This window comes from Nothoprocta perdicaria, unplaced genomic scaffold (genome assembly GCF_003342845.1).
Source record: "Nothoprocta perdicaria isolate Ctin4 unplaced genomic scaffold, notPer1 scaffold_124, whole genome shotgun sequence".
In the NCBI taxonomy this organism is placed as follows: Eukaryota; Metazoa; Chordata; class Aves; order Tinamiformes; family Tinamidae; genus Nothoprocta; species Nothoprocta perdicaria.
In genome coordinates, this window is record NW_020454361.1 from 2,100,804 (window position 1) to 2,121,629 (window position 20,826).

Sequence of the window (20,826 nt, forward strand, 5' to 3'; positions counted from 1 at the left end):
TGAATTGCTTTGTGAGAAAGGAGACTCAATCTGTGATAGAGTTGGATGGTCAAACCAGTTACTTGCAGTTTCTGGAAATCATTTGTTTTCAGTTATATATGTCTAAATTCCTCATCTCTAGATGGAGTTAATATGATCTTGTTGTGTTAATGTGACTGTTTTAATAGGAAATAAGTGCTCACGAATAATAATAAAAAAGGAATAAAAAAAAGGAATTAAAAAAAGGAAGCAGTTATTTTTAAATTGACTTTAAAAAGTCAGGGGAGAAAAGCAAACACAGTAGGAAATATAAACTAGGGTGGAAATAACTTAATCTTTCTTCTTTTCTTTCTCTACTAAGATTTTTCTGCCCATGTTTCTAACAGCCATCACTAAAACATACTTGTTAAGTAGAGGAGAAAAAAAGAGGAAGGAAAAACAATCACCAGCTGTTCTGAGTTCTAGATGACAAAGTGAATAAAGAAAAGGAAGTGTTGCTGATTTACCCACTGACTTTCAGAGAGCAGGTCTCTTTCACTAGAAAGGAAGAAGAAGTAACAGACCTGGAAAGGATGGGGATGCTGGTGAGAGCTGCCGTGTTTATGAGTGCCCTTCTTTTCTGTAACGGTAAGAATGAAAAAGCTTTTATGTTCATAGGAAGTGCTGTGCCTGACACAGGTGTGTGTAGGTGAGTGTTTCCACAGGGGCTTCAGATACAGAAATGTGGCTTCCTTGCTGTGCTTCTGGCTGGATGTTCAGTTGATCCCAATCCAGTGGCTGCAGAGCGTGACAGTACAAAGTGGAGCCTGCTGCCCAATGCAAAGCTCTTGAATGTGGCACAGTGAGTTCTTTCAAAGAATGTAGCAAGCAGCACAGCAGGCATCTGGTTTGCTCTGATGTTCGTCGAGCTGGAACCTAAAGAGACTGCCGAGGGGTTGTGCTCTGGCTGGCATGTCTGTATTTAGAAAGTTCCCTGTGAAGAGCAGCATGAACAGCCGCTAAAACTGAGCGGTGGGGGCAAGAGAAAGACGTACTGCTGTAACCACAAGGCTAGAGATGTAGCTGGGCACACAATTCTTCTGGGTTGCATCCTGGTCTGCTAGTCCTCTACTTGCAAGAAGAGGAAAGAACCTGACAGCCAAACTTAGATTTATAGAGCCATCCTGTTTGACCTTAGATGTGTCTCCACGTTATTGGTAGGATGGCACCAGCAAAGGAGAGGTTTGGAACCCAGGAGGAAAGGTAAAGGCTAATGCTTTCTGATAAGGTGTCTGTCTAAAAAAAACTTTTTTTTTTAATGGCAAAATTGAAGCAGTTTTAGACTTATCTATTATTTGTAATGCTTAAGTTCAGGGTAGTATGGAAAAGCAAAGGATGATTGTTTAGACAATAAGAAAGAGTAAGGAAGAGGGAAGGATAACATTAAAATTCTTTATAACTTGCTGTTAACGTGTAGCGCTTCCCACAAAAGCCCTGAAAATTAAATTAAGTGGTGAAAGGATAAATGCCAAGTGTGGCTGGGGAGCTGTGGGACTTAGGTTTGAGGACAAACCACCTCACTCAAGTTTAAACCTTCTAATTCTGATGGCATGCTCTTTCTGAAGCTAAACATGGCCTCTGTGCTCTGTCTGCTATTTGTAGGTAAAAAGCTGTAAATGGGTCAAAACCTGTAAGCAATGGGCAGAGCACAGGCACATGTGCCATATTTCAGCTCTTCTCGCAATCAGCTGTCTCCCATCTGTTGTCTTAAGTTTTTAGCCTAGGCCCTGAAAGACAGCCCTTTGCTCTGTATTGCCTGCCAGTGTTTGATCTGGTGAATTCCACTTGCTGAGGTTCTCATCATCACTTCATGGTCCAGGAGTTCACCATGGCAGGGGAGTTCTCTTGGCCTGTTTTTCATTTGGTTGGTTTTTGAAGGGGGTGGGGTGGACAGCTCTGTTCTCTCCTTTTCTTTTTATTTCTTTAATTTTTTTTCTCTCCAGCTCTTCTGGACCTGTCTGGCCCCAGTGAAATTGAAGGAGTGTGGAAGGCAACTACCATCCTGCCATGTAGCTATGTGCCTGTGAATGACTTTCTGCAGCAAATACTTACTTGGACTGTGGTACATGACCAAAGTTCAGGCACCATCTTCCGGAGGGACACATCTGGTGATCACGTTCTGCTGTCTGAGTACAGAGATAGGGTTGAGGTCCCGAAGAACTCTCCAGGGAATGTCTCTCTCCATATTTTGAAGCTTCAGTTCTCTGATAGGGGAACCTACACTTGCCAAGTCACCTGGAGAGCCAGCAACAAGAGCCTGATTACAAAAGAGATCTCCACTAGAGTTGAGGTGGTTAAAGGTAAATCTAAAAAAGAAGTTGTGCAAGAGTAGAAGCCTTTGTTGTTCAGAAAGCATTTAATCACTTAATGGACTATGTAGTCAGTGGTTACTTGCTTCCAGTACAGGAGCATTTCATTGAGTGGAGCCCGAGTCCTCTAAGAAGCAGGAAATGGTTCAGGGAAGGGAATTCAGGCCCGGGATGCACTGTGGCCTTTCACTTATTTGTCCGTGACAGTGCTTATATCTAATAGCCTGATATTTCCATTGGATATGCCAAAAAAAAAAAAAGCAATATCCTAGATTTTCCTATTTCTCCTTGACCAAATACCAGTATACATACCAGAATTTCCTGGCAGTGATGATTTAGAGGAGAGGAGATGGTATCAACAAGGCAGAAAAGGCCTTCAGTGTAGGCCAGGGCCACATGTGGCCTGGCTGGTGTAAGGAGAGGAGGCCAGGGCTTGGGCTGCGCGCAGGGGTGACTGGCACSTCGGGGGCCCTGTCCCTGCGGAAGGGGCTTGGGGCCAGCAAGCCGACTGCCGCGCAGCACGGGGAGGCTCCTGGCCGGGCCACTGTGAGCTGGGCCCCGCGCGCTTGTCTTGCAGTTGCGGTGACGAAGCCCGTGGTCAGGGCTGGGGAGYGGGGCCTGACRCTCCCGGCAGGAACCAGGACCAGCCTGACGTGTGTGGCCGGCGGCTCCCCCCCCATCAGCTACCGCTGGTTCCAGGGGGAGCCGGGAGGAGCAGCCCGGCGCCTGAGCAGCGGCGCTGAGCTCACGTTCGACAGGCTGCGGCCCTCGCACTCGGGGAAGTATTACTGCGAGGCAGAGAACTACATTGGGGTGCTGGTCACCCAGCAGAGCGATGCCGTGGAGCTCGCTGTGAGAGGTGAGTGCCCGGCGAGGGCCCTGCCTGCGCTCTGACCCCTGCTCACCAGTCCCCTGCCTGCCATCTGGGTGGCTGTAGGGTTTTCATTGTCTTGTAGGGCAAGCGGATAAATTCTGTATAACAGCAGCAAAAGAAACCATAGTCAGACTCTCTTGTTGCCTGTCATTCTTGTTCAACTTGCAGGTCTGTCTGCAACAACAGTGACTTTTAAGACTGCCGTGGAAATCACGGAGGGATACAACACAACCACAGGTAAGGGGTTAATAGTGGTTATAGATGATAGCAAGAACAAGGAGGCAGCTGGAGGGTTAACATCTGTGTTTTGCATGAGCTCTGTTGTGGGGGAAGCCATTCTCAACAAAAGACTATTTTCCTCAGTTTTTAGTCCAGCTGTCTCAAAGTACAAAGCATCCTGCTTTCCTAATTCTCTCTGTGGAGGGTATTTTACTTGCTTGTAGGGGTTGTATTTTGCCCTTCCTGAGATGTAGTGAGCAGCTGAGATGGTGTGTTTAGTTGTATGAATATGTGTGTTGTGTGGCACAAACCGCTCCAGCCTTTGGGCTGGCTTCAGACTGGCAGTGTTCAGAGCCTGTATTCTCAAGGTTGATAGTAGAAAGACCAAGCTTACCCAGAAAGACCTTGAAAACCCTAAGGTGTTCTGGCATTGGATCACCAGATCGAATGCTTTCTGTGAGTGTTGGATTTTTTTTTTTTTTTTTTTTAAATCTTCCACTCCAAGAACAATTCCACCTGTTCATATTGATGTCAGCCTGCTTAAAGTAGGAGTGTCCTTGGATAACGAACCTAGTCATTCCATGGCTGGAGCTCACAGGTACCCTTGGTAGGCCTTCGAACTCTGGCCACCAGCCACAGGAGTCTTTCAGAGGGAGATAAAACACAAGTGCAGTGAGTTTAGTGGAAGTAAATAGCCAAGAAGGTAGAGTTAATGGTACAGAAAAGTGTCAAGTTGGAGGTTTAATGCCAGCGCTTGGCATTGTATTCTGTTGTTGGTTAAAATGTACTTAACATTTTTGATGCTTTTGCTCCAGCTTTCTGTCTGAATGAATTTGTATGTGTTTGAGGAGGGTTGCTAGAAATAACCACTTCTCAACTTGTAAACCATAGAGGATATTCTGGCTTTTTTTTCTTCCTTTGAAGTTTTTGTTTTGCTTGCGCTTGTTTTTCTAGTCTTAAAGTGAACAAGAGGTTTTCTTGGTTCCACTGTAATGTAAAGATAATGGAGACAATGTTTATTTTGCAGATCTTCCCTTAACAGTAATGACTACTGAAAATAAGTTAGGAAATTCAGAAAAGAATCATGCAACTGAAGGTAAGTGTAGAACAGAACAAAAGCTAGGAAAGAGATTATAGATCCAGTCAGTATCTTCAGCCTCCAAATTAATGTTCTGCATCTTGGCTGCAAATGATGCTCTCGGATTATCTAGATTCTTGAAGCACGATCAAGAATTTTATCTAGATTCTTTTTTTTATGACGTTTCATGGTGACCCTTGAAAAGACTCCAGATGTAAGAAAAGCTACAGTTTTATAATTAGTTATCAGTGTTCATGTTTTGTTCCCAAACAGTAATCCATTCAGGTATTTTCTTTGAGTGTGAAAGCTGGATGATCAGAAGAGCCTCAGTGATCAATCCAGGCAGATTTTTCTCATAGCTCACCTATAAACAAACTTACTCCAAGCCAAATGGCTAAGGTGGTGTTAGGATAGGGAAAAGCAGGAACAAGAACATGTAGTATAACTCTCCATTACAAAGACTGCCTGAGCAGCCAGCCCACTTTTGACCCCAGGAGGATGATCAATATAGTGTAACTGCTGCTATTGCAACCCAGGAGTGTTTCTCTGTTTGAAAGTCTTGTGCTTTGTTGTTCTAGACTTCCAAAAGAGTCGCCTGCCCCTGTACCTGATCGTCCTGATCGCTGTGATTTGTGGTGCTGTTGTCCTCCTTATCATCTTTCTTATCATTTGCATTAGAAGGCCTAAAAATGGTGCGTAGTGTGTTCTGGACAATCAAATGTGCTCTGTGTTTCCAGCTTTGTTTTACTCCTTAGGGCTTTTGTGGATGGGGGTGGTACTGTGCTCGTTACTCCCTGTAGCAGTTCTGTTATTTGAACCATGAAAGTATTAGTTGAAATATACACGAATGGGAAGATTGTGAAGGGCAGAGAAGTCCCATTTTCCTTGGGGATCTCATGAGCCTAAGAAGCTCTTGCACAAACTGGCAAAATGCATCTTTTCAGAAAGGTTGCACCTGAGTCGTGCACTTGGGCTGCTTTCTGCGTTTGCTCAGCTGCTGCTCACTGAGACTCTAGGGATGGAATCATTGCCCAAAGTGCTTTGGCCAGGCTTGTAGGTAGTCACCAATTAATCTAGATCCTGTTGGATTTGATCTTCTATTCTATTAGAAAATCTTGTAATTATCTTCCAATTCTATTATAAATCTTCTTTGTAGTAGAAAATTCATGACCAAACAGGAAATAGTGTGGAAAAAGATTTTTAACAATATAGCAGAGCTCAGAAAGCTTCTGCTTTTAAATACTACTGGCCATAGTTGTGCCTCCTCTTCCTTAATTACCTTTCTGCACCTCCTTGCTATTCATTAGTATTAATAATCTCATCAAATATTGCTCTTTTTCTTCTTCGGTTTCTGTTTTTATTCTCTCAAGAAATCACTTGTTTATATCAAGGAACGATATATTTTGTTTGAGAATAAAAATGCAAATTATTGATACACACTTTTGTTCTTTTCCAGTGCATGTCTACGAAGTAAAATTGTGAGTATCATCTTCCATATAACATTCTGAGGAGGCTTTGGGGACTGTATCAAAGCAGAAAAAATATAGTCACTTTTCATCAAGATGGAAAATCTCTTTGACAGTAGGGCTGAGGTTAAAAGTTACCTCATTAGTACATCTTTTGTGGTCTTTCCACATCAGCCTATAATGTAGAAGAAAGGATCTCTTAGAATATTAGAATGACAAAAGTGAGTGGGAACTGTTAACTTCTCTTTGGCCTGGTTAGGCCAAGTGAAAATCATCCAGGATAAATTTTTCAACTATTTAAAAAAAAAAGGACTTGCCCTTCTTCTGAACAACCAGTATTTCTGATGCAAGAATCTAATGCTGGTCTTATCCCCAAAATATCCCTGTCTGAACTTCCCTCTTTTAATAATAGCTGGGGCAGGATGCTATAGCTATTTCTAAAATCAAACGTCAGCATCTTGGTCTGCTTGTAACCTATGCAAGACAAGTTGAAAAGCCTAAATCTAGCCAAAACATACAGGGAGAACTACTTGTCTGGGTATCAATTAAAATATTGACAGCTTGACCCTTGTTACACAACGTCCCAATGATGTTTCCCCTATGTTTCTGTGCTTCCCAGCCTGTAAGGCGTGTTGAAGTAACAGTGGAGTCCTGAGCAGCTCAATGCGTGGTGTGATGGCGTTTGTCCCCACAGATTTATCTTGACTTTTTTGTTTTAAAGGAATTAGTTACCATAATCACGTGGTGGATGTTGGCTGCGTTAAGCTCACCTCTTGCTTCTCCGCTGTTCTGTATGTGTTTGTCCTACAAAGAACAGTTGTCTGCTTGCATCATTCCAAGAGAAATACTGCACTTCTTGTGTACTTTTTTTTTTTGCTGCCTCTGAAACTCTTTCTGAGTTTGTAGCAATGTTCCTACATTATCCGTCACCTGTAAAGTAAGGAGATTAAGATCCTTTACTTCAGGGTACTGTTATAATCCAGTGTTCCAGATTTATGAAGCTCAGCCAGATCAGAATCTTGCTCAGAATCTCTTCAGCTGGGGGATGCTCCTATCTTATCTAGTTGCAACTTTTCTTTCATGTTGTATTTTTATTTCAGCCATAACAACTCAGTGAAAGCAGAGGCTTCTCAAAGGTTTGATAGTGTGTCTCATTATGAAGAACCTCTCCGCTCTACTGAAAATGATTATATGATAGAGCACATGAGAATGAACAAATGTGAAGAAACAAACCTGAAAGAAAATGAATGTTGTAACCCTACAAATTCAAAGGAATCTGAGTATGAAGTGGGAGACACTGTGTAAGAACCAAGGGGCAATCCTGAAGAGCACCTTCATCGACACAGAATTTACCTTCCTATTCATCTTCTCTGAAAAATTCGTTTAACATGGAGTCTTTGATCTTCCATAGTTTGTGGAGCTTTAAATTTCTGCAGTGAAAATGCAGAAATTTCCTCTTTAGAAAATTCACAGCTGTAGACTGCTGTACAGGCCTCTCCATTTTTGCTTTTCTTGATTTCCATTTCACCCTTAGAAAGCCGGGGGCTGGCTAGTAGTCTTGCTCTTTTATATGGTCAAAAGGAACTTAATTCTCTTTATAAACAGTCTTCATCTGGTGAGTGCAGACTTCGCAGGAGGTCTTGCTAAATAGCCCCATTCAGCTTAGCTTAAAGCTAGATTAATCTCAAAGACCTTACAATGCTAAGAGCAGAAATGTCCTATGACTCCACCGTGCTGTAGTTGGTATGTCTCTCTGCAGAGCACTTGCAGTAAAATAGACACTTTCTAATTACAATAGAAATGGTCAGTTTTAGAGCTGAACACTTGAGGAATTGTTATTTTGTAACAAATCATATTTTTTCTGAGATCAACTTTTCTGTTTTTATTGCATTTTTAATATTTGAAATAGATGAGATACTTTTCCTTAAGCTTGTGGCTAGGATTGTTTACATGTGCCTAAATTTTGATATGAATAGGAGTATTTTTACATGACCTGCTCTAATTAATAAGAACTCCATATGGCAGATAACCAGTACTTATTAAGTGCTTTCCTTGTACCTTAAAAGGGCAAGTAGGGAGGTGAAAAGCTTTGGTATTCTTAGGTTTTACTATCCTGAGTAAATCAGTGATACAGATAAACTGCAGAGGTGCAGCAGAATCTTTTTATAACAACTTATAGAGCAATACCACGTCAGATAAAAAGCAATGCAGACAAAAAGCAGGTGAGCTGATAGGGCAATGACGCAGATAGTAGCAGTTCTGAGGGGAAATAAGTGGTATGGTTGATGTGCAATACCTAACTGAGTGTGCCACACATTATTGCTCACGCACTGGTATGAAAATCCAAACTGCAGGGATAGTCCATGAGTAATTAGAAGAATTAATGATATAAAAGTTCTTCAGTGACTATTGAACACAAAAATTTGGTGGTATTTTGCCAGTGCATGAAAGTGTTCTTATACCTTTTTCTCTAAACTTCCTGTGTCTCAGGTTTCATTTCTCTTTGCTAATAGTACAGATAAAAATCCAGGTCTCTGCAACCTCACTTTCAAGTGAAAAGGGAACGAACAAGCAGTTGTTTTTACTGGTGATAATGCCTTTTTGGAAAAAGAAATATCAACAGGTGTATACAGCTTATATGTCGAAGCAAATGAAAATGATTAAAATCAAGATTATGCATTTAGCAAATTTTTGTTATTTGTTATATATAAGCTTCTTATTTTTGCCTGGAAGCATGAGTGTGCCTGAATGTCCATGTGCACGTAGGTAGTCAGATCCTAGCTGCTTGTCATCTCCTGGTAACAAGAGGCCGCAGAGGAGCTGTGCACTTGCTGGGGTTTTGAACATGCTCTCCTGGTGCTGAGAGCTCATTAGGTGATGCTTGCAGACTGCAGCCAACAATAGCTGAGGAAATAGAAGATACAGGAATTTCAGCTCATGCAGTGTGAGATTAGCTGCTTGTGAAATTAGATGTTTAGCATGTGATAGAAAATGAGTCATCTTGCGTAGAAGGAAAAAAAAACACTGAAGTGGGTTTGCTTGATTTTTGTTTGTTGCTTTCCCTAAGGAGGGAGGTGAATAGGAAGGAAACACTATTGTGCTCATACTGCAAGGCACAGTTACTGCTGTGAAGGTTTTCTAGGGGGTCAGGAAAAGCCATGATTGGGCAATGACAAGTCAGCAGAGCTTTCTGGATAACTGCTGCATTTTCTGCATTTCAGCCCTCAGTGAGGGGCATTTTTTGGAGCCCTGCTGGAAGGAGAATATTAATGTTACTGTAAAGCAGCCCTGCATGTGCGCTGGAGCTCAGAAATGGGAGTCTAGGGCCCAGCAATATCTGGAGCACCAGGACGGCAGAGGGACTCCAGCACTGACTGACAGGCTTGGAGGGAGTAGCTGAGCAGGGAGGTGCCACCTCCTTGAGACCAGGAGGTCGCAGCTCCAGGACTCAGGTACGGGGCTGGGCTAGCCTGGGCAACTCTCCAGAGCAGCGTGACCCCGTCAGATCTCGGGAGGGAGCTGTTTTTCCTCCTTTATTTTGAGATAGAAGTTGCGGGTTTTACGCTAGTCGACCCTGAAGGATATGGGGGAAGCTGGGGAGCCCTTGCGACTGGATGGAGACCTGTGTCAGCCAACGCGTTGCTCTCGTGCACCGTATTTCTTAGCTGGAGTGTGGCAATGCTTGATATGGGTATCTCGGCACTGCTGCCATCACTACATAACCAACTGGCCCTTGTTTATCCTACAGGAGTAATGTCTGAGACATTAGAGACTTCTTTTTCATGTTTTCAGATGCAAAACTATGAGGAGCCCCTCTAGAAAGAAGGAAATGGGCAGACTGTGACTCAGGGAGGAGAAAACTGGGAGATATGTCATTGTCCCCAGGAAAGAAAGATGTCAAGTAAATCACATTTGAGGAACTACAGTTAGTGATGTTTGTTTTAGCTAAGCAGTCAGCTTTTATCCTCTATAATTACCGTGTCAGGAAGTCTTACATGTCCGGTTCAGAAAATAGTCTAGTCAGCAGTTTTAGCTTGGGTTGTGAGCTCGTGCTGGGACATGCTTTCCCAACATCCAGCTTCTTTAACAGCCCTTTGAATAGGAGGTGAGTTTTCAGGACACGCTTCTGTCACCAGTCAAGGGCCAGAATGTACGAGTGGTTGGTTGAAGTCTCGTTGCTGAAAGCAGCGTTAGCTGCTATAAACCCTGCCCACCTAAACCAAACAATTACCTCCGTGTTGGGATGTAGCCGTGGCAATATTAACCTTCCCTCAGGTCCATCAGAAAACGCTGAATTTCTTATGAACTGAAAACTACTTCAGGTTGCTTTCTAAATTTGAAATGAATGAAAGATACCAGACAATTTTGGGTTTAAAAAAAAAAAAGTATCAAAAATCACCGACTTGTAGGTTGTGTCAGTCTCAGTTCTGGGAGTGCATCAATCATTTTTTCTGAATTGCCAGTTACTCTGGAGGTACTGAAATTTCTTATTACGTAGGATTAATATTTCTTATTATATGAGCTTGATCTCATCAATTTTGGTTGTCACGTTGGTGATATTTTAGCTGGTAACTCCTGTATTAGAGTTCATCTCTACCTGAATAATTAAACAAAAAAAAAAGTTAGTCACACTATCTCAGCCATTACTGGGAACATGAGAACAGAAAGGTTTATACAAATGCGCTTGTAACCAGTAAATTGCTGTAGTTACATAGTATTTTGTGCCTACATTTGACTTTTAAGTAAATGAAATATATCAGTGTTGTGTCCCCCCCCCCCTTTTTTTTTTTTTTTTTTTTTTTAAGACATCAGTAGTAAATCAGAAAGATTGCAACTTGGAAGAAAAAAGCAGCATTTTTATGCTTTCAGATTTGGCAGGGCTGCCGAGGATGTACCTTGCTGTTGCCATAGAAGTTGCTGCCCAAGTCGGACCCTGGGGGAAAAGGGGCGCGCTGCTCGGAGCAAAGAGGGGTCGGCACCAGCTCCCACTGCAGAAACGGGCACGTGCGGTGGGAGAGCTGCGCGCCACAGGAGGAAGTGGAGTGGAGCCACCGGGGTCGGTCTGTGCTTTGTTCTCCTGCTCTTAGCACCGCAGAGAAGGACAGGGTGAAGTAAAGCAGCGTTAGAAGCGCAGCTGGTGAATTGATTCCACCTGTCCTGGACATGGCAAAACAGTACGTAATTGTGTAAGTAATAGCAACGTCACTGCGCACGACTGAGAGACCTGAGCTCGTATTTCTTGAGCATCCTGAGGTTTGCTTTTCCATATACCAAGTGCTTGACTGCATAGTCATAAAAAGGCTCTTCCATTATGAAACGTCTGCAAGCATGGAGTGAAAGAAAGGGGGGGGGGATATACCACCCAAATATGAAGAGAATAAAAAAAGTGCTGAGAGCACTTATTGGAAAAAGTCAAGAGAATTGTAAGAGAAGTGGTTGGGCCAAGAGAGAACATGAAACGGAAGCAGAAAGATCCTTATAATCTTTGAAATGGACTTGTAATGTTTCAGAAAGAAGGAAGGAAAAAGGGCAGCAGCACAGCCTGGATCCTAGATGTTATAGGACAGAAGAAGAGGAAGTGTTCTTGACTTGAGTTCTGGTCTCTGGAGTGTGGGTCTCTACGTGGAGGGAGGGGGAGGACGAACCTGCAGTTCCAAGAGAATGGAGAAAATTCTACAGATAGTGGTGTTTGCAAAGGCCTTCATCAGCTGCAGCGGTGAGTAAATGTTTCCTCATATTAAAAAGAAAAATCTGAATACTAAGAGGGCAGGGGAATTATAGTGCTTTCATTTTTGAAAAATTGTCAAGTATGGAAAATCTCTAGTTTCTTGCATGAAAAAACAGTGTGGGAACTATAGGAGTCTCCTTTGGCTGTGGATTCAGCGACATGCTTTTGAGGGTGGAACAGTATTAGGTCCCATGTCCCCCAGAGCAAGAGCAAAACAGGATTGTTGAGGATCCTTGGAGAGGATCTGCTCTGAAGCATGAGCACAAAGTGCTTTGGAAGCTGATGTACCAGAGCAGATCTTCTCCAAGGATCCCGAACGTGGCAGCTAATAAAACCAGTGCATTTCAAGTCGGGCTAAATTCAGGTAAATTGCCACTTTGATGAGCACTTTCTAAAGAACTGTGGTCTCACTGGTCAGACAGATGGAAAAATGAGAATGAGCTGGATGCTGTAAAATACCTGCTCCCTAGCCTCCCCCTTCTCCCGGGTGGGTGGTAGTGCTTGGGGGGTACTTGCTTATCTGCTTGGGGCCGACACGAAGCCACAAACCTCGGCTATGTCTGAAGTCCCCCGAGGCTAAAGCACCAGGATGAGGTTTAGGTCTGTGCTCTTGTGTCTTTAAACTTTACAGTTTAAAATGGTAGGCTGTTATCATGTGTTAGAGAGAATACAATTCCCTGTGACCTGCTTGGGATACTCTGCAGCTCTTGAGATTTCATCCAGTCCAGCTCTGTCTGCCTCTGGTGGGAGGACCCATGTTGTTTCGAAGATTATATTCCATTTTAAAAGTTGCCCTGGGAGGAAGTATTTCCTTTAAAAATGCCCTGACAGAGATTTCTCTTTTGCTGCATTTCTCTATTCCTCTCAATTAGCTCCCCTTTGGGGCCAGCCCCACTAGTGCTGCAGTCAGTTATGTGCAGAGCCACCGACCTGGCAGCTATCCAATGGCACACAACAGTGTAAAACAGCACTGGTGAGATGTTTAACTAAAATTGTGTCCAGGTGAACACTGGATGCTGAACACAGTTTAAGGGGAGAGCCTTCAACCAAATCCCTGGGGAGTTTATCTGGGCAGTTTTCTAAATAGCTTCCATCCTTCTTAATTGTTCTGAATGGGAGTCTGAAAAGAAGAGAAATGGAAAACCTTCAAAAGTGGATCTGTCAGAGAATTGCATTTGATAGAGATGTGAGATTCTGTGCCTGCCTTCTCAAAGCTATTTAATAAATTAAAATGAGAGCTCGGTGTCAGCTCGGTGTCGGGGCCTCTGCGTCCAGCCCCGGCAGTGCACCAGACTGTCCTGCACAGAGGCGTGCGGTTCCTCACTTCCCCTTGCACGGTCCTTCCTGATGGCCCTAGGACGAGCACTTGCAGGGAAGTGCTTCTGCCTGCGGAGCTGTACTGCTGTGACCTGTGAACAGGGAAGTTACAAAAGAAGTTAGTGACCTTTATCAGTGCAAATGCTGGACCTAACAAATATGCTTAATTGCAGTAAAACAATGAAATTGACCTATTCATTCTTCCTCCCCAGTGTAAGGAACAGAACAAATATTACAGAGGTGTCATCAGAGCAGACAGCATCTTTGGGGGTGGGAGGAAGTCCACTGTTGTTTGACTCAGCAGCTGCAAGCAGAAACAGAACACGCAGGCTGGAGAGCAGGGGTTAGAGGTGCATTTTGAGATCTCGTGAACACTACGGCTGTGATGCTGCCACCAGGAGCAGGATTTGTGCCAAGAAGGAATTACAAACTGGTAGGGATCCAGAGAGAATCAGTAAAAACATCCCTGGGGTTGGAGCAGCCGTTCGCATCCCTGTGCTCAGTGGGACACAGACAGGCCCAGGTTTAGCTGGCCATGGTCTGCACCACATTTAACATAGTCCTTCATGCTGACTTCCACCTGCAGGTGATTCCTGCCTTTCCCGAGGACACTTTCTCTTTTGCAACGTTCTTATTTCTCTTCAACTATTGTTCCCTGCAGCCCTCCTGGACCTGTCTGGCCTCCACCAGGTCAATGGGACATGGAAGGGATCCACCACTTTACCTTGTACCTACATACCCTCAGAAGGTTTCACACAGCACACACTCGTCTGGAGTGTGACCCGAGACTACAGCACCTCCACCATCTTCCGCAGGGATGACTCTGGTGACCATGTCTTGTTGTCTCGGTTCAGAGACCGTGTCACTGTCCCAAAGAACAGACCAGGGGATGTCACACTGCAAATCAAGAACCTCGAAATCCCTGACAGTGGACACTACACTTGTCAAGTCACGTGGAGCTCCAAAAATAACAACTTGCTAACAAAGGAGATGGCCACTACAGTTAAAGTAGTGAAAGGTAAATAGAGCAATAAAGCCCTGCTCTTGAACAGCCTTAATAATTCACAAATCCAGTAGCACAAGAGGCTGCCTCTAGGAAGCGCGTAGCCCAAGCAGAGTTTTCTGGAGCGCGCTATCTACCCTCATCCGAACCGGGTGTGGGGCATCTCCGCAGGAGAGCATCGGCCTCTCCCTTGCTGCCAGCCCCTCTTCTCCGAGGAGTAAGTAATGCACCTCAGGACTGGGCAAGGGGGAGCAGTGAGTTCAGATCCAAATCTGCATCTCTCCGGGGTCGCTTGAACCTGCTGCTGGAGACAGCACTCACAGTTGTCTTTGGTCCACATAACCAGTGTCTCTATGGTTCCTGGAGCAAGCAGGAAGTGAGGTGGGTGTAGTGTGGGCCGGAGGTGCCTCCTCCCCTTCCCCAGAGCCTTGGTGGATGCTACAAGTGCCCTCCGTGCAAGGTGGCACGTGGTGGGGCAGAGGGCACTGCGGCTGAGCAGGCCTGTGAACGCAGGGCCACGTGTGGCCTGGCTGGTGTAAGGAGAGGAGGCCAGGGCTTGGGCTGCGCGCAGGGGTGACTGGCACGTCGGGGGCCCTGTCCCTGCGGAAGGGGCTTGGGGCCAGCAAGCCGACTGCCGCGCAGCACGGGGAGGCTCCTGGCCGGGCCACTGTGAGCTGGGCCCCGCGCGCTTGTCTTGCAGTTGCGGTGACGAAGCCCGTGGTCAGGGCTGGGGAGTGGGGCCTGACACTCCCGGCAGGAACCAGGACCAGCCTGACGTGTGTGGCCGGCGGCTCCCCCCCCATCAGCTACCGCTGGTTCCAGGGGGAGCCGGGAGGAGCAGCCCGGCGCCTGGGCAGCAGCGCCGAGCTCACGTTCGACAGGCTGCAGCCCTCGCACTCGGGGAAGTATTACTGCGAGGCAGAGAACTACATTGGGGTGCTGGTCACCCAGCAGAGTGATGCCGTGGAGCTCGCCGTGAGAGGTGAGTGTCCCGGTGGGAACTCGTCATCTCCTCTGTGGATGACAACCAAGGCAAAAGGTTTCCTCTTCCTGTACGTGGATCTTTGTGCTGATTGTGAGTCATGATTTTAGTGCCACTCAGAGAGGAAACTGCAGGGTCTGGTGTCCTCCCTGCTTCCAAGCAGGGCTGGCCATGGGGTTGGGAGAAGCAGGCGTGGGACAGGGCGTCGCCGCCGGGACAGGCGGGTGCCCCGCGCACACCCCGTGTGCGAGAGCTCGGCCCCACTGGCCCAGACAGTGCTCCCATGGGCAGCCTGGGCAGCGCTCCTGTGGGCAGCCCAGCCTGAGGTCCTGCCTGGCGCCTGGGCCACCCGTTTGCGTGGGGCGCGAGGCGTCACCCTGCTCTCCCCTCCACAGATCTGGTAGCTACGACGCAGCCCACCCCCGCACAGGACACCAGCTCGGCGGGAGCCTCCGTTGCCACAGGTGAGCAGAGGCCTTCACGGCGCTGAGCAGAGGCCCGGCAGGGAAGTGCGAGGTCAACCCCAGCAAGGGCTGGCCAAGCAGGGGTCCCGGCAGCTGCGTCTTGCAGCAGGTTTTGTTTCAGGGACAAATTCCCATCAAATATCAGCTTTTCCCTATGCAGAAACTCCCCTCCTTGTCACAGGTCTTCTGCATCTTCTTTATTGCTTTAAGTTTGCTCCATGTTTCTGTCCTGAAGGGGCTGAAGGTTTTGCCCTTAAGCTCAGGCACGGCAATCACAGTTCCTGTAGGTCTGTGCTGCAGCTGGGGCTTCTGTTGGGTTTTAAAACAGAATGAGCATTTGCTGCAAGTGTTGGGCAGCCCCGCACGGCCTGGCAGGACGTGCTCCACCTGCAAACTGCGCCATGCTTGCCCATCGCACTCGCCTTAGTGTGGCACCCCAGGGCCATGCGTGGCGGCGACTGCCACGACACCCATGCAGGCTCTGCCAGCCCTGCGGGCCAGGGAGCAGCCCCGGGCCCAGCTGCGGGCAGGACTGGCCCCGCTCTGACTAGGGCCGCTCTGTCCCCAGGGCTGCAGCGCCGCCACCTGCCGCTCTACGTCGTCTTCCTGCTGGCCGGACTCTGTGGGGTCGCGCTCGTCTCCATCGCTATGGCCATCGCCTGTCGACGGAAGGCAATGGCGCAGGACGGTGAGAGCGGCGCATGCCCGGGCGGGTGGTGGCGGGTGGCACCAGGGCTGGCACCGAGCGTCCGGGCGGGCGCCGCCTTGACCGTGCTGCTCCGCGCCGGCCGCTCTGCGTGCGGGCCCAAGGCCGGGCTGCAGCTTGCTCGGCGGACCCTCTGCCAGGACCGCCCTGGCAGCCGCCGCCCATCGCTGCCTCCACCTCCGTGGAGCTGGGAACCGCACCGGCCCGTGGCCTACAGAGCTCTGCACAGCACTGCCTGTTTTTCTCGGGATGCTCTGGAATGTCTCTGTGCTGACGGGAAGTGGCCATTGGGGAGAGGCAAGGCAGGACAGTGACATCCTGAGCCGGGGGATGCTTGGGAGCAGCTGAGTTTTTTGTTTGTCAGGTTAGCCTTAAACTCACTGAGGTACATCTTTGATTCTCCCTTTTCTTTCCAGAACCTCTCTATGAAGTTGCTTTGTGAGTACGATTCTTCCTCTGATGCTGAGAAGATTTTGAGGGACTCAGTACCGGCATCTGTTTCAGAAACGCCTCTTTTCTCACTGAACAAAAATTCCCAAATTTCTGGGGAGAGGGGAGATCTGAATCCCCTCACAGAGCTTTCGATACCACGTGAGGGCATTAATGTGTCAGCGCAGAAGACGGAGAGGATCTCGTCCTAAGGGTGCTAGAATGACAGAACGGTGTTTTGGGCCCCTTGCTCTGTGTTGCCAGTGCCACAGCTCAGCTCTTGTCTGTAGTAAATTTCCAGTGTTTTTCCACAAAGTGGAGAACATGTGTCCTCACTTCTTCTCTCACGATAAATTCTCCCTGTACATGCCTTTTTCTTAAGAAACACTCCCTAGTGGTTATCCAAATATTTTGTGCAATTCCTGTTTGCTTCTACTGATAGCAACATATTTCCTGTCCCTCTTAATCGCAGCCCTTAATCCGTTCATCCTACTTTTCCCTCCAGAGATATACCTTACACATCTGTGGCCCCACAATTGCTGCTTTAGCAATTAATAGTTATTTTGCAAAGGCTGCCCTATGAGGTGATAGTCCGACGTTTGGAAAGTCTGCTGAATACCCACGTGATGATGCCACCAGCAACTATGATACTGGTGTTGTTTATGTTCTCCTTTTGTGTGTGTGGTTCTTTCAGTATTGCTCCCTAGAGTCTTCCAGAGCCCTCTAGACTCTTAGTAGATGAGTGTAAATTTTGCTGTGCTGTGGTCAGAGTCTAGATCAAATGCTTCTGATTTGTTCCTCCTCATTAATCTCTCTCTGTTGTTTCAGCCATAGCACTGCAGATGGCACGAGAACAGAGACTGCTAAGGACCAGGAAGATGTAAATTCTAGGACTGAAGCATCATACGAAACTATCACCATGAAAAGCAATGACTACAGCAACATATGCACTGGGAAAAACACTGAATGTGAGACCCTTGTGAAGGCTATGGAATCAGAATATGAGTAGAAATTTTCTAGCAGACCATCTGCAGCATTTCCACGTGAGCAGTTGTGCAGAAGACGGAGCTACAGATCTTGAGTGGTGAATTCTACCAAAGGAAACTATTTTTCCTGCCTGCCTACAATGCTGATAAATATTCCAGTCTTGTTGCTTTATTTAACCTGGGGAACTGCATACTCTTGGGCTCGGACAGTTAAGGTCCTGCCCCTCAGTGCAGAAACTCTCAGCCAAGTGGCTCTCTATCTACAGTTATGGCGCTATAAATTTAGGAGCAGCCTGGAGGACAAAGGTGAGGAAGAAGGGACTGGAGGAGCAGAAACACTAAAGCTTTTAGCCTGCAGGTCTAGGTGTAGCTGGCTGCAGCACTGCTGGCCAGTGAAGCCACAGGGTGTATTCTCAAACGTGTTCTCCTGTTGGGAATCAGACTGCAGGGAACCAGGAACTGTGCCCGGGGTGGAATGTTACATAGTGTCTACAACTTGTACTACAACAAATACTGGTGGCACAGCTTGTTTGCCCTTAAGTCTTTTCATTTGAGGATGGTCAAGCAACTATAGAGTGGGTTGATGTCCTAAGAATGTCATTTTTTCCAATCGGACTGCAATAAATTGCTTAAAGGAAGACAGAATGGCCCAGAGTTGATGATTCTTCTAACCCCCCACTGGCTGTTCTTCTCATGGAAAAGTAGATGCTGAAAGAAAGGTTAGAGTTTTGTTTTATAGTGCAGGACCGGAAGCATCGCAGCATAAAAGTATAGCAGAATATTGGTGTTCTTGATGATTGCTTAGAGGGAAAATAAAGGTATTTGGTGCAGTGATTGAGCAAGGGACTTCACTAGACTCAACGCTGATTGGTGCCAGCTCACGGTGAGGAACATGATGCAACAAGGAAATACGAATATGGCCCTGTGTCATGGGGGTGCTGTGAGCTTTCATGTTTGTAAAATGTCTTGAAAAGTGCTTGATTAGTGCAAAGTATTTTCTTTCGTGGGGCAAATACAAAAGACTTCAAAGGAGCAGACTGCATACCCATTCTGACTTTCTCACTGTTTCACCAGCCACTGCCTTCATATTGCTTTTGTCTACAAATCAGTGTTTTCTCTGTGGAACAGCTAGCACTGTGGAACAGCTAGGACTTCAGTCATGGCCATAACTTGCCTTGGGAGTTTGACTTGTGCTTGTCTTCCAAAGGGGAGAGGACATGTGGCCACAAAGCCCACACACCAGCCCATAAAAAGCTCCTCTAGTGACTGCAGCTTACATCAGCCCCTACAAGGCTGCGTTTCAGGGTCATGGTGCTGCTTCCACTTGCACATTTTCACCAACCTGCAGACACCTTCCCCTATGTGGCAGCACAGCAATATAAGGAAAAATGAATGTGATAGACCAAAGGCCTGAAGTCAGTGGAAAATCTGATCTCGGTGAGCTGGTGAGGCGCATCAGTGACCAAGCTGGGCACAGGTGGTTGAGGGTTGCAGACCTCAGCTAGGCCTGGTTTTGCAGGAGGGTGATAGATGCTAAGTCACTGTCTGTGGCCTTGGAGGATGCTGCAGTGCTGTTGTCTCCATCACTGCCCCAAAGGCTGGGGTAGGAGCTGGAGAAGACAGGTCATTTAAATGATATGAAAGCTTTGCCTGTGGAGCTCAGTTCACACCATTACACATTCACATCAGTATGTTGGTCTGCACTGAAAAGCAGTTATTTTAAAACGTCTCTGCATCCCTATTTATTGTCACATCCACCGAGTAAAAGGAAAGCCGGAGGGAGCAATGCGGAGGAGCGGCAGCTCGCCCCTTGCCCAGCCGCGGGCAGCCCCGGCACGAGGCCTGCACGAGGGGCGCGGGGAGGCGCCGCTGCGCTGCCCGCACCAGCCTCGCACCCCGACTCCTGACTCCGGTTTTCCTCTAGCACCATCTGCTGACCAGGAAACCAAAGGCCCTCCTAAAGCACTGCAGAAAAAGAGCCTAGGAGTGTCCTGAGCACTCACGCTCTCCCCGTCCAGGCCCTTCCTGCCGCTGGGAAGCCTGTTCCGTAGTGCAGAACCTGCGTGTTCAGTTAGCGGTGGAGCCCCAGGGCCTGGAGCGCCGAGCTGGCACCGCGGGGGCTGCCGCGGCCATGCCGGCTGCCGCCCTGCTTGGAGGCACCCGGGCGCTCCCGCCTCTGCCCTTCCCTCTCAGTGGGGGTAACTCCGGGGCCCTGTCCTTGCCCCCGCGTGGCGGTTCCTGCAGGAACCTGGCTCCAAAGCGCTGGTTCGCGGCCTTGTGAAGCTGCTCGCGAGGAGCTGCTGCCCGGCCTCTGCCCAGGCCCTTCCCCGCCTCCGGCCAGGCCTGCGCGGCTCCATGTCCCTGGTGGACTCGAGGTGCAACTGCTTGGTGAACGGTCGGCCAGTCCTGCCTTAGCAAACCACAGTTACAGGCAGAGTCACTATTTTTTATTAGATCAGTCAAAACAGTTGGGGTTGAGGCATCAGAATAGATCTGGGCCATATAAACCTCCTTCAGGGACTCCTACCAGCCTGGCAAGGCCAGCAGTGCCCGGGTCATCCCTCCTTGGGCAGGCAGTAGAGCTGCAAGTCGCTTCTCGTGGCCTGAGCGCTTGGAAGAGCAACGCGAAACACTCACCTTTAGCGCCCTGGATTACAGCCATGCTGCTCCTTTACATGTGAGTAGATTATGGATCAGTCTTCCTCCTCAGTACGGGCACTATGTGCTGTGTTTCCTGACGCACAGGACGGTGTGCGGCAGTGCTGGGGGCTGCGCTCGCCGGGGCGCAGGGGGACCCGACTCTCCTTGCCTTGGTTGTGCCAGACCTGCTTCAAGCGCTGCTCTCCTGGCACGTTTCCGTTGTCTTGCCCTGCAGCAGCACGTGCTGAGACCATTAGGGAGTGGTGCGAGGGACACAGTAGCTCATCCCCGCACAGCAGCGGGCGCTGGTGCCTGGGCGGCCAGGCCTCTTCCCGGAGGCTGCCCGGAGGCTCCAGCAGCCTTGGTGCTACTCCCGCCACGGGACTGGAGCGGCGCGTGCGTGGACAGCCGCTGTGTGACGGCGCGAGGCTGCAGTGCGTGCACAAGCCTGCAGCTGTGCTAGGGAGGAACCAAAGCCTCTCCACTTCCCCATCCCTCCTCATAGTATATGCAGTCCCAGCCGGCAGGACGGGATATCCCTTTTTTTCTTTCCAAGTCCCCTGCGCATTGTTGTTTACAATTAGCCCATTGCTACCATTATAAGCTC

The 20,826-nt window shown here is 47.7% G+C and overlaps 2 protein-coding genes across 2 annotated transcripts; both read left to right on the plus strand.

Annotated features, from left to right (window-relative positions):
* The first annotated feature begins 518 nt into the window (after positions 1-518).
* LOC112960380 (V-set and immunoglobulin domain-containing protein 4-like) lies at positions 519-8,464 on the plus strand. The gene is made up of 8 exons (XM_026054617.1): positions 519-606; positions 1,962-2,318; positions 2,905-3,186; positions 3,370-3,438; positions 4,448-4,516; positions 5,077-5,190; positions 5,955-5,976; positions 7,065-8,464. The coding sequence occupies exons 1-8, from the start codon at positions 552-554 to the stop codon at positions 7,267-7,269; spliced, it is 1,173 nt and encodes a 390-aa protein (XP_025910402.1). The 5' UTR covers positions 519-551; the 3' UTR covers positions 7,270-8,464.
* Positions 8,465-11,341: 2,877 nt separating this feature from the next.
* On the plus strand, positions 11,342-18,129 carry LOC112942304 (V-set and immunoglobulin domain-containing protein 4-like). The gene is made up of 7 exons (XM_026033205.1): positions 11,342-11,680; positions 13,671-14,027; positions 14,713-14,994; positions 15,390-15,458; positions 16,027-16,146; positions 16,581-16,602; positions 17,422-18,129. Exons 1-7 carry the CDS (start codon positions 11,626-11,628, stop codon positions 17,600-17,602), a joined length of 1,086 nt encoding a protein of 361 aa, XP_025888990.1. The 5' UTR covers positions 11,342-11,625; the 3' UTR covers positions 17,603-18,129.
* Positions 18,130-20,826: the final 2,697 nt, after the last annotated feature.

What these genes read in the sequence shown, in the direction of transcription:
- LOC112942304 (XM_026033205.1), top strand. Translation starts at nt 11,626, where the DNA reads ATGGAGAAAATTCTACAGATAGTGGTGTTTGCAAAGGCCTTCATCAGC. An exon ending in TACAGTTAAAGTAGTGAAAG is followed by an intron (nt 14,028 to 14,712) that starts GTAAATAGAGCA and finishes CTTGTCTTGCAG; the next exon opens with TTGCGGTGACGAAGCCCGTG. An exon ending in CGTGGAGCTCGCCGTGAGAG is followed by an intron (nt 14,995 to 15,389) that starts GTGAGTGTCCCG and finishes TCCCCTCCACAG; the next exon opens with ATCTGGTAGCTACGACGCAG.